This window comes from Hemiscyllium ocellatum, chromosome 3 (genome assembly GCF_020745735.1).
Source record: "Hemiscyllium ocellatum isolate sHemOce1 chromosome 3, sHemOce1.pat.X.cur, whole genome shotgun sequence".
Taxonomy (NCBI): Eukaryota; Metazoa; Chordata; class Chondrichthyes; order Orectolobiformes; family Hemiscylliidae; genus Hemiscyllium; species Hemiscyllium ocellatum.
In genome coordinates this window covers 107,855,467-107,868,012 of record NC_083403.1, presented here as the reverse complement: position 1 = coordinate 107,868,012, position 12,546 = coordinate 107,855,467, and the positions used below count along the sequence as shown (strand labels likewise).

The 12,546-nt window shown below is 47.0% G+C and overlaps 1 protein-coding gene across 3 annotated transcripts in view; it reads left to right on the top strand.

Moving 5' to 3' along the window:
* extl3 (exostosin-like glycosyltransferase 3) overlaps nt 1-10,734 on the top strand; it is a 77,500-nt gene extending 66,766 nt beyond the window's left edge. For all 3 annotated transcript variants that reach the window (XM_060852752.1, XM_060852751.1, XM_060852753.1), the window contains exons 3-6: nt 2,083-2,210; nt 2,364-2,508; nt 8,146-8,274; nt 9,822-10,734. In XM_060852752.1, the coding sequence (XP_060708735.1) occupies nt 2,083-2,210; nt 2,364-2,508; nt 8,146-8,274; nt 9,822-10,031 (612 nt within the window). In that variant the 3' untranslated portion in view covers nt 10,032-10,734. The remainder of the gene's footprint in view (nt 1-2,082; nt 2,211-2,363; nt 2,509-8,145; nt 8,275-9,821) is intronic.
* The last annotated feature ends 1,812 nt before the right edge of the window (nt 10,735-12,546 follow it).

Sequence of the window (12,546 nt, the reverse complement as noted above, 5' to 3'; positions counted from 1 at the left end):
TTTACAGGGGGCAGGGTGGGAGGAGGTGTAGTCCAGGTAGCTGTGGGAGTCAGTCGGTTTATAATAGATGTCTGTGTTGAGTCGGTCGCCCGAGATAGAAATGGAAAGGTCTAGGAAGGGGAGTCTGTGTTGAGTCGGTCGCCCGGATTTTCGCTTCCCCGGTCCCCAACGCCTTATTTTCACTATGGACATCCAGTCCCTGTACACCTCCATCCCCCATCACGAAGGACTCAAAGCCCTCCGCTTCTTCCTTTCCCGCCGCACTAACCAGTACCCTTCCACTGACACCCTCCTTCGACTGACTGAACTGGTCCTCACCCTGAATAACTTCTCTTTTCAATCCTCCCACTTCCTCCAAACTAAAGGAGTTGCCATGGGCACCCGCATGGGCCCCAGCTATGCCTGCCTCTTCGTAGGATATGTGGAACAGTCCATCTTCCGCAACTACACTGGCACCACCCCCCACCTTTTCCTCCGCTACATCGATGACTGTATCGGCGCTGCCTCGTGCTCCCACGAGGAGGTTGAACAGTTCATCAACTTTACTAACACCTTCCATCCCGACCTGAAATTCACCTGGACTGTCTCAGACTCCTCCCTCCCCTTCCTAGACCTTTCCATTTCTATCTCGGGCGACCGACTCAACACAGACATCTATTATAAACCGACTGACTCCCACAGCTACCTGGACTACACCTCCTCCCACCCTGCCCCCTGTAAAAACGCCATCCCATATTCCCAATTCCTTCGTCTCCGCCGCATCTGCTCCCAGGAGGACCAATTCCAACACCGCACAACCCAGATGGCCTCCTTCTTCAAGGACCGCAGATTCCCCCCAGACGTGATCGACGATGCCCTCCACCGCATCTCCTCCACTTCCCGCTCCTCCGCCCTTGAGCCCCGCTCCTCCAACCGCCACCAAGACAGAACCCCACTGGTTCTCACCTACCACCCCACCAACCTGCGCATACAACGTATTATCCGCCGCCATTTCCGCCACCTCCAAACGGACCCCACCACCAAGGATATATTTCCCTCCCCTCCCCTATCAGCGTTCCGCAAGGACCACTCCCTTCGTGACTCCCTTGTCAGATCCACACCCCCCACCAACCCAACCTCCACCCCCGGCACCTTCCCCTGCAACCGCAGGAAATGTAAAACTTGCGCCCACACCTCCACACTCACTTCCCTCCAAGGCCCCAAGGGATCCTTCCATATCCGCCACAAGTTCACCTGTACCTCCACACACATCATCTATTGCATCCGCTGCACCCGATGTGGCCTCCTCTATATTGGTGAGACAGGCCGCTTACTTGCGGAACGCTTCAGAGAACACCTCTGGGCCGCCCGAACCAACCAACCCAATCACCCCGTGGCTCAACACTTTAACTCCCCCTCCCACTCCACCGAGGACATGCAGGTCCTTGGACTCCTCCACCGGCAGAACACAACTACACGACGGCTGGAGGAGGAGCGCCTCATCTTCCGCCTGGGAACCCTCCAACCACAAGGTATGAATTCAGATTTCTCCAGCTTCCTCATTTCCCCTCCCCCCACCTTGTCTCAGTCGGTTCCCTCAACTCAGCACCGCCCTCCTAACCTGCAATCCTCTTCCTGACCTCTCCGCCCCCACCCCACTCCGGCCTATCACCCTCACCTTGACCTCCTTCCACCTATCCCACCTCCATCGCCCCTCCCCCTAGTCCCTCCTCCCTACCTTTTATCTTAGCCGGCTTGGCTCTCTCTCTCTTATTCCTGATGAAGGGCTTATGCTCGAAACGTCGAATTCTCTATTCCTGAGATGCTGCCTAACCTGCTGTGCTTTGACCAGCAACACATTTGCAGCTGATATATCAGCAGGAAAGTTTTTAAAAAAAAAGGGGAATATCAAGATAATGGAAAGATGCTCCAAGTTTGCAGAGTGAGGCGTTGTATGTCAATCTTGATTAATTAAACTTGCTGGTTGAGATCCTTATGGTTCGAATTGTTCAATCAGGTGAGTTACTCTGATGCTAGTCATTCAGTTGGGTTGTGATTCCTGGACTAGAGTATGCCAGTAAAATCATTACTATCCTTTTTTAGGTTGTTCGTACAGAGAAGAATAGCTTAAATAATCGTTTCTTACCCTGGGATACTATTGAAACGGAGGCAATTCTTTCAATTGATGATGATGCCCACCTTCGCCATGATGAAATTATGTTTGGCTTTCGGTGAGTACATGGCAGTTTACAGTCGGCTGGTTAGTGAGCATGCAGAGCAAGAAGAAAGCTGAATAGGTTTGTTCACTCTGTTCTGAATGAATGACTTGCGCTGGCTTTCTCTACTTCCTCATTGGCCCTGAGATTGTTATACTTTCTCCACAGGGTTTGGCGAGAGGCCAGAGATCGGATTGTGGGTTTTCCTGGCAGGTACCATGCTTGGGACATGACCCACCAGTCCTGGCTCTACAACTCCAATTATTCCTGTGAACTATCCATGGTGCTGACTGGCGCTGCCTTCTTTCACAAGGTCTGTGCATGTTCTGTCGAGATTGTTAATTGTAATTGTAGTTTATGATTGTGAACAGGTGGCAGCTAGGAACTGGGGATTTGCTTGTAGTCCTTTAAAAAGAAACAGACTGAAAATGTGACTATTACTGAAGTGCTGAGTGTTTGGAATGAGTAACTTTAAATCTATTCCAGGTACGCTATCTTAAATCTGGCACCTCCAGGAATGGAGCCATGCCAGATTTTGGACTTTACCAGATTTTGAAATACCTGTTACTTAACGTGCAAGCACACAATAGATTCCTGGTCTGTATTTCAATTGCACATGCTCTGTGAAAAGTCCAATCCATTACTCTGTGAGTGAGCTGAATTATGAAAAGTGCAGTCTAGAATAGTTGTAAAATGTAAACAATGAATACAAATGGACAAGGCAAATTATGTAGATGTTATAAATTTTGGGCTGTACCAAAAGAGAAAAATATGCAGTTTTTAAAACCATTCGGATTTCTAAACAGCCTAGTTTGAGGTACTGTTCCTTGAAAGGGTTCAGAAAAGATTTACAAGGATGTTGCCAGGGCTGGAGGATTTGAGCTGTAGGGAGAGGATGAATAGGCTAGGGCTGTTTTCACTGGAATGTTGGAGGCTGAGGGGTGACCTTATAGAGGTTTATAAAATCATAAGGGGCATGGATAGGATAAATAGACAAAGTCTTTTCCTTGGGGTGGGAAGAGGGTGGGGAAAGAGTCCAGAACTAGAGGGCATAGGTTTAGGGTGAGAGGGGAAAGATATAAAAAAGACCTAAGGGGCAGCTTTTTCACACAGAGGGTGGTACATGTATGGAATGAGCTGCCAGAGGATGTGGTGGAGGCTAGTACAATTGCTACATTTAAAAGGCATCTGGGTGGGTATATGAATAGGAAGGGTTTGGAGGGACATGGGCTGGGTGCTGGCAGGTGGGACTAGACTGAGTTGGGATATCTGGTCGGCATGGACGAGTTGGACCAAAGGATCTGTTCCCGTGCTGTACATCTGTATTGGCATGTGGAAAGATAAAGCAATAGTGCAGTTCCAGTGGCTAGTTATAGGAGGAAATTAGGGGAGAGTAGACTGCATAGGTTTAATGTTCACCCATTTTATTTCCTGATCCTCATGACAATGATTGTGGAGAATTGATTCACAGCCAGTGCTAGTCTTCCACATGAACAAAAACAGAAATTGCTGGAAAAATTCAGCAGGTGTGGAGAGAAAGCAGAGTTAACGTCTTGGGTCCAATGTCCCTTCTTCAGAACTGATTTGTAGCTAAGAGGGTTGATATATATTCAGAAGGTTGGGTGGAGATGGAGCCCAGAGAGAGAGAGAGAGAGTAAACAGCAATTATGCAAATGTTCAGTGTCATTCGCAACTGCTAATGACACATTCCATCACTTTATTGATGATCAAAAGTAGACTGGTGGGGCAGTGATTGGCTGGGTTGGGTTTATTCTGCTTCTTGAGTAAAGAACATACCTGGGCAACATTTCCATATTGATAGGTTGATGCCAGTGTTTTAACTACTCCAACAGCTTGGCTAGGGGAGTGACAAGTTCTGGAGCACAAGTCTCCAGTATGTTGTCAGGGCCCATAGCCTTTGTCGTGCCTCCAGTCATTCTCTTGATATCATATGGAGTGAATTAAATCTGCTGAAGACTGTATCTGTGGTGCTGAGGTCTATCTGGGGTGGCCGAGATGGATCGTACACTTGGCACTTTTGGTTGAAGATTGCTGTAAATGCTTCAGTCTAATCTTTTGCACTGATGTGTTGGTCTCCCATCAATGAGGATAGGGATATTTGTGGAACCATCTCCTCTAGTGACTCATTTAATTTCTACCACTATTCATGACTGGATGTGGTAGGGCTACCTAGCTTAAATCCGACCTGTTGGTTGTGGGATGGCTTAGCTCTATTTAAGACTTGCTGCTTATGCTGTTTGGAGAAAGTGAGGACTGCAGATGCTGGAGATCAGAGCTGAAAAATGTGTTGCTGGAAAAGCGCAGCAGGTCAGGCAGCATCCAATGAGCAGAAGAATCAACGTTTCGGGCATAAGCCCTTCTTCAGGAATGAGGAGGATGTGCCAAGCAGGCTAAGATAAAGAGTAGAGAGGAGGGACTTGGGGGAGGGGCGTTGGAAATGCGATAGGTGGAAGGAGGTTTAGGTGAGGGTGATAGGCCGGAGTGGGGTGGGGGCGGAGAGGTCGGGAAGAAGATTGCAGGTCAAGAAGGTGGTGCTGAGTCCGAGGGTTGGGGCTGAGATAAGGTGGGGGAGGGGAAATGAGGAACTGGAGAAATCTGCATTCACTCCTTGTGGTTAGAGGGTTCCTAGGCGGAAGATGAGTCGTTCTTCCTCCAGGCGTTGTATCGCCATGGCCTGGCGATGGAGGAGGCCAAGGACCTGCATGTCCTTGGGGGAGTGGGAGGGGGAGTTAAAGTGTTCAGCCACACGCGGTTGGGTTGGTTGGTGCAGGTGTCCCAGAGGTGTTCTCTGAAACGTTCCGCAAGTAGGTGGCCTGTCTCCCCAGTGTAGAGGAGGCCACATCAGGTGTAGTAAATGTGGTGTGTGAAGTTCAGGTGAATTTGTGATGGATATGGAAGGATTCCTTGGGGCCTTGGAGGGAAGTGAGGGGGAGGTGTGGGCACAAGTTTTGCATCTCTTGCGGTTGCAGGGGAAGGTGCCGGGAGTGGAGGTTGGGTTGGTGGGGGGTGTGGACCTGACGAGGGAGTCGCAGAGGGAGTGGTCTTTCCGGAATGCTAATAGGGGAGGGGATGGAAATATATCCTTGGTGGTGGGGTCTGTTTGGAGGTGGCAGAAATGACGAAGGATGATACGATATATCTGGAGGTTGGTGGGGTGGTAGGTGAGGACCAGTGGGGTTCTGTCCTGGTGGTGACTGGAGGGGTGGGGTTCAAGGGCGGAGGAGCAGGAAGTGGAGGAGATGCAGTGGAGAGTATCGTCAACCACGTCTGAGGGGAAGTTGCGGTCTTTGAAGAAGGAGGCCATCTGGGTTGTTCGGTATTGGAATTGGACCTCCTGGGAGCAGATGCTGCGGAGGCGAAGGAATTGGGAATATGGGATGGCATTTTTACAGGGGGCAGGGTGGGAGGAGGTGTCATCTAGATAGCTGTGGGAGTCGGTCGGTTTATAGTGAATGTCCGTGTTGAATCAGTCGCCCGAGATAGAAATGGGGAGGGAGGAGTCTGAGATGGTCCAGATAAATTTGAGGTCGGGGTGGAAGGTAAAAGTAAAGTGGATGAACTGTTCAACCTCCTCGTGGGAGCACGAGGTAGCGCCGATACAGTTATCGATGTTGCGGGGGAAAAGGTGGGGGGTGGTGCCAGTGTGGCTGCGGAAGATGGACTGTTCCACATATCTGATGAAGAGGCAGGCATAGTTGGGGCCCATGCGAATGCGCATGGCTACTCCTTTGGTTTGGGGGAAGTGATAGGATTGGAAAGAGAAGTTGTTCAGGGTGAGGACCAGTTCAGTCCGTCGAAGGAAGGTGTCAGTGGAAGGGTACTGGTTGGGTCGCGGGAAAGGAAGAAGCAGAGGGCTTTGAGGCCTTCATGATGGGGGATGGAGCTGTATAGGGACTGGATGTCCATGGTGAAGATAAGGCATTGGGGGCCGGGGAAATGAAGATCATGGAGGAGGTGGAGGGCGAGGGAGGTATCTTAAACGTAGGTGTGGAGTTCTTGAACTAAGGGGGACAGGATTGTGTTGAGGTATGCAGAGATCAGTTCGGTGGGGCAGGAGCAGGCTGAGACAATGGGTTGGCCGGGACAGTCAGGTTTGTGGATAGGGGTTGTGGGACGATGAGGTTGGAGGCGGTGGATGGGAGAGCCCCTGAGGTGGTGATGTTATGGATGGTCTGGGAGATGATGGTTTGGTGGTGGGAGAGGCGGTCATGGTCAAGGGGGCAGTAGGAGGAGGTGTCCGCGAGCTGGCGTATAGCCTCAGCAACGTAAAGATCGGTGCTCCGAGTTACCACTGTGCCTCCCTTGTCTGCCAGTTTGATAGTGAGGTTGGGGTTGGAGCGGAGGGAGTGGAGGACAGTATGATGCGAGGGTGAGAGGTTGGAGTGGGTGAGAGGGGTGGACAGGTTGAGGCGGTTAATGTCGCGGTGGCAGTTGGCTATGAAGAGATCGAGGGCAGGTAAGAGGCCAGTACAGGGTGTCCAGGTGGATGGGGTGTGTTAGAGGCGGGAGAAGGGGTCGTCAGAGGGTGGGCAAGAATCCTAGCTGAAGAAGTAGGCACGGAGGTGAAGGCGGCGGAAAAATTGTTCGATGTCTCGCCGCGTGTTGAACTCATTAATCCAGGAATATAGGGGGAATGAAGGTGAGGCCTCTGCTGAGGACTGGTCTTTCATCCTCAGAGAGGGGGAGGTCTGGAGGGATGGTGAAAATACGGCAGGGCTGGGAGCTAGGACCTGGCGAGGGGGTGGGGTTGGGGCATGGAGGCAGAGATCGGCACGCGGGCAGAGACGCATGCGGTGCGGTCGTTGTGCAGGTGAGTGACGTCACTGGGGGCGGAAGTTGCTGCGGCGACGGCAACTCTGGGGGCGGAAGTTGCGGTGATGGCAGAAACGGTGTTGCTCCTGGTGGCTGTGGACCCCGCGGAGGCCGCGAATCTGTCAGCGACGGTCTTCCTGGCGATTGTGGAGGTGGTTGTCTGTTTGGCATGCAAGCAATCCTGACTGGTAGTTTTCGCCAGATTGACACCTCACTTTTAGATATGCCTGGTGCTGCTTCTGACATGTCCTCCTGCATTCTCCATGAAACTAGGGTTGATCCCCTGGCTTGGTGGCAGTGGTTAAGTAGAAGATATGCCAGACCTTGAGGTTGCAGATTGTATTGGAGTGCAATTCTGCTATGTTGATGGACAAAGCACCTCATGGATGCCCAGTCTTGAGTTGTTAGATCTGTTTGAAGTCTGTCCCATTTAGCATAATGATACTACCATTCATGAGGGACGGTATTCTCAGTCTGAAGTGGACTTGTGCGGTGGTTACTCTTACCAATACTGTCATGGACAGTTGTGCTTTCCAAACACCACTCTCATATAGACTCTGCAGTCCTCACTTTTGCCTAGTTGATTTTATCCTTACTGCGAATCTTCTTGTAAGATGCCTACCTTGAAGAAGTTCTCCTCCTCTCTCCACAAGAATCTGAGTCTCTCTCTCACTGCAGCCCCCACGTCATCTCCTCTGCCCTGAAGCTCTTCAACCATGACTCTTTGCTACCTTCTCCCACCCTCCTCTCTGATCTATCACCTTCATCCCCACCTCCATCCGCCTATTGTACTCTTTGCAACCTTCTCCCCAGCCCCATCCCCCTCCCATTTATCTCTCTACCCTGGAGGGTCCCTGCCTTCATTCCTGATGAAGGGCCTTTGCCCAAAACATCAATTTTCCTGCTCCTCAGATGCTGCCTGACCTGATGTGCTTTTCCCTCTAATCTAGACTCTGATTTCTAGCATCTGCAGTCCTCACTTTTTTGCCTCGTTACACCTGCAGCCTACAGATTGGTAAAAATGAGGTCAAAATGTTTTTTCCCTCTTGTTGGTTCCCTCACCACCTGCCACAGATTTTTATGCGTCCTCCCTGAAGGTTTTATTCTTGTCTTCCAGTACTATGCGTACCTCTACTCCTATATCATGCCACAGGCCATTCGCGACATGGTGGATGAATATATTAATTGTGAAGATATTGCCATGAACTTCCTTGTCTCCCACATCACCAGGAAACCACCGATTAAGGTTAGTGCAACCAAGATTGATATGTCTATTTGTTAGACTCAACAAGACTGTCAATGAGATGGACATAAATAAAATGCTTCAGTAATGTCTGTTATAATTGAACAATATTTTAATTATTTCATGATGAACGAATGCCCAGAGCAAGGAATTTTACTAAACATTTTAATATATGGAGGTGCTGTATGAGTGTGTACAATGGGAATGTAGTTAGCTGCTTTATGATGGGAGTTCTGAATTGACTGAAGGACAATTGGTTTACAGTTATGATGATATGGTGTATATTTTCTCTTAATGTACTTCCAAATTTCACCGCAAAGTAATCCAGGCTAACACTTTACAATGCCAGAACAGTGTGTTCCTGTGCTGTTGGAGTGGTCGACATTCGAATAAAATGTTAAAATGATCTCACTCCTCTCAGATGGATGTAAAGGATCCCAGGGACCACTCAAAGAAATACAGTGGGGCTGCTTGGCATCCTGGGATTAATATTTACCCTTCAACCAACTTCACAGGAATATATTTGGTCCATTACTGTATACAAATTCAGTTACATTTCTGATGTGAAAAATTGCTGTTTCAAAAGCATTTCATTGATTGAAAAGTACTTTGATTTACACATCAATGTTATTTTTGTCCCTTACTCAGCTTACCAGGTATTATTGTATTACTTCAGTGATTTTATAACAAACCTCCTATCTTGTATTCTCCATAAACCAGAGTTTGTCCAAAACTTCTGTCTATATTCTAACACGTACTGAGCCCTATTCATTCATCCATCCCTATGTTCACTGATCTGTATAGGTTGTCAATCCAGTGGTGCCTTAATTTTAAATTTTAAATATTTCTGTGTTCAAATTCCTCCATGGCCTAACCTCATCCTATCTCTATGTGCTCCTCCATCTCTATACCATCTTGAGATACCTGCATCTGTCCAATTCTCCCTCTTGAATATCCTTAACTTTAATCACTCCATCATTGGCATCCATGCTTTCAGCTGCTAAGCTTTGAAATTCCCTCCATAAGCTATTTGTTTCCTTTGTCTTTCTTAAAACTTTGTTTCTTTTCTTAGTAGCAAAAGCAGAGTTTTCAATCATTTTTATTTTCCCCTTGCCTCATTGAGAGTTGAGGCCTTTAACCTAGGGTTGAGAGCAAATGTGCTCTCAACCATTGTATCAATGGACACTGGAATAGATGCTTCGGTGGGATAGTGTTGGGATCAGCTTCAACATCCTCGTCCTGTACATGTGTAATTGTTTTCTTGTCTGGGTCAACCACATGGTTGAATGAAATGAGGTCTGAGGCTAATTGCCTCTCAGAGAACTTGTAAAATATAGAACACTGCAACCACACTATATCCTTCTGTACAGTCTCAAATATTCCCCAGTGCTCTCACAACTTTTCTCTCCCCTGTCCACTTGCCAAACCTGCCTCCACCCACCCTATTATTACTGAGGTCATGCTCATTTCCAAGCCTTGAGATGAAGTCACAATGGGGGTGAAGTTTGGGAAAGACTGCTCTAACCTTCTCCACATTCTCCACCCACCAGGTCACATCACGCTGGACTTTCCGCTGCCCAGGATGTCCCCAGGCTCTGTCACATGATGACTCCCACTTCCATGAAAGACATAAATGCATCAACTTCTTTGTGAAGGTCTACGGGTACATGCCGCTGCTCTACACCCAGTTCCGTGTGGACTCCGTCCTCTTCAAAACACGGCTGCCACACGACAAGACCAAGTGTTTCAAATTTATCTGAGGGACTTTCTGAACTCCACTTTGAGGGGGAAGGGACACCAACAGTCATTCCATACCATTAAAGATCCATTTTACCATGAACACCTAACAGGAAAGAAGTTGGACATTACTTCAAAGAAAAATCATCAAATTCTCTTGCTGCATTTTACTGTTAACTAGTAATCGTAGGGTTGGTTTGATTCTAAATAATCTTCATCATGAAAGACTGAAGAGAGGATAATGAGCAAAGATTTGCCTTTTGGAAAGTGTAACATGATTCCAAATCCCAGAAAGATGTATAGAGATTGTTTGTTTTTTTGAGGTGGAGGAGTGAATGTGGATCATGGACAGAGATTGGTGGAGATTGCTGGTTGGCTCAGAAATGTTTCAACTTCATCACCCTCAACTCAGAACTCTCCTGTTCTCAGTGCACCTTTCTTTCTGGAGTTTTTTGTTCTGTTTAACACATGGGACTGCCTTCATTAGGAATAGACTGAGGTACCTTGAGGAGAGAAGGAGATGTATAAATTGTACTGTCATTTCCATCACTTCCTCCCCCAACTTTACTGCCCCCCTCCTTTCCACCCCCATCCCTGTCCTTGGGACATCAGTCAATCGTAGGTATAGCCCATATCCTCACTGGTATGATGGTTGTGTCAGTTCACTGCCACACAAACATAACACTGTTTCTTCTCAAAGTATTAAAAATTGGGTTTTATTTACAACATTGTTTTTAGTATTTTTGCCATTTTGTTTACGTCTCAGGGTTCTTTTTTGGAATTGCTCAGTTTGTATTTTGAAATTAGCCTGTGAAAAGTGACCAGCTGATGCTTTGAGTCGTGACTGGTGATGGTAAACGTTGGGATTCATCCAAAGATATAGGCTGGCGGGGGTGTGCAATAGATCAATCACCATCTAATAGAATGACAGAACTTGTTGCCAAATCCCTGTCGAATTTGGGAGGTTTGGAATGACCTGTTCTTCCCTCATCTATCAGCAAATCACCAGAGTGTTACAGATTCCCTTAATATCTGGAACAGTCAAGTCAGCATCTTGCAAAGCGGAAATGAGATATGGAGCAGATTTGATCCGATGAAACATTTGACAAAGAATGCCTCCCCAGGGCACATGTTGACTTGCATTCTATGAAATCACTGAACATCTGAGCAGTGGGGATTCCTGCTCTGGATATTACTTGGATATTGATCTATAGAAGCCTCCTTTAGGAGAAGTATGGATAGTTTTGAAACCATGCTGCCTCAAAAAATGTCAGAGCATTTTTCCTCTGTTTAGCTGCTGCAAAGAACATGGAGCTCAGCTCATGATATTGGAACCCTGTGGTGAGTTTATAATATTGCAATCACTTCAGGATACCCAACATCCATGTATATATCTTTATAATAAAGGTCCTTGTATCTAGTCTAATCACATCTGAATTACTTAGATTCTGTGTACACACCAATCTCCATCCCAAAAAAATACTTAACAGATCCACTCTGGGAGCTAATTGTCTTTCTGTGTTTTAAGTCCTGTTACAAAACAATAGTGATGTGCAAAAGTTGGTTATTGGAAGGTGAAATAATGCTCCTCATCACAATACAGGAATGTCTGTTTCTTTTGTTGGGATACAGCAATAGATAAAGTTTCAATGATTCAGCATACTCACATCAGCAGATCTCCATTACTCAACAGGATTGTTTCCAAACCCTCAAGATAAAGAGGATCTCTGTCTTCCTGCTCAAAGATTTTCTCTCCCCACACCTTCCCCCAAATTCTGTCAGGTCTGTTCCCCTTTTATGAACTGGCTCTGATTGTTTTGACTTTATTTTTGACTAATGCAACAGGACTTTTAAATCCCTCCGAATTCATTCCTTAAATGAGAGGCTTATGAAAAATTGTTCAACAGGATGCCCATTGGAGTTTAGAAAAATGCAAGATGACTCCGTGAAACACTTAAGATCTCAATGGCCCTTGGTAGGGTTGAAAGCAAGAGCAAGTTTCCTCTTGTGGGGAGATTAGAACGAGGGGAGACAATTTGAGAATAAGTTATCTCCCTTTTAAGATGGAGATGAGGAGTCTTTTCAGTTGTTTGTATGTGAAATTCTCTTCCTCAGGAAGCAGTGGAGGCTGGGTCATTGAATTTACTGAAGATGGAATTGAGTGTTAAGAGTTATAGGGGCAGACAGGAAAAGTGGAGTTGAGACCACAAACAGATCAGCTATGACCATATTGAATGGTGGAGTAGGCTTGAAGGCTTTCAAGCCATTTCTTTCTGTATTGTTTCAAGACTTGTGTTTCTTGATTTCTGTTTTTCTATGCATTTTGGAAATTGGAAGATGTGTGGGTTGCACTTTGTTCACTTTGCATCAAAGACCTTTGACATGTCGTGTTCAGCTTCAGGTTGAGCTGCTGATTATCCCATTAATTATAAGGTGATTTCTGTACCCTTAATGATAGCTGCTTAAATTAAAATCTTCAGAACCTTAGTACTCAGCAATTGAACCTCGTCTGGGCCAACCATTCTGCATCAGAATTCA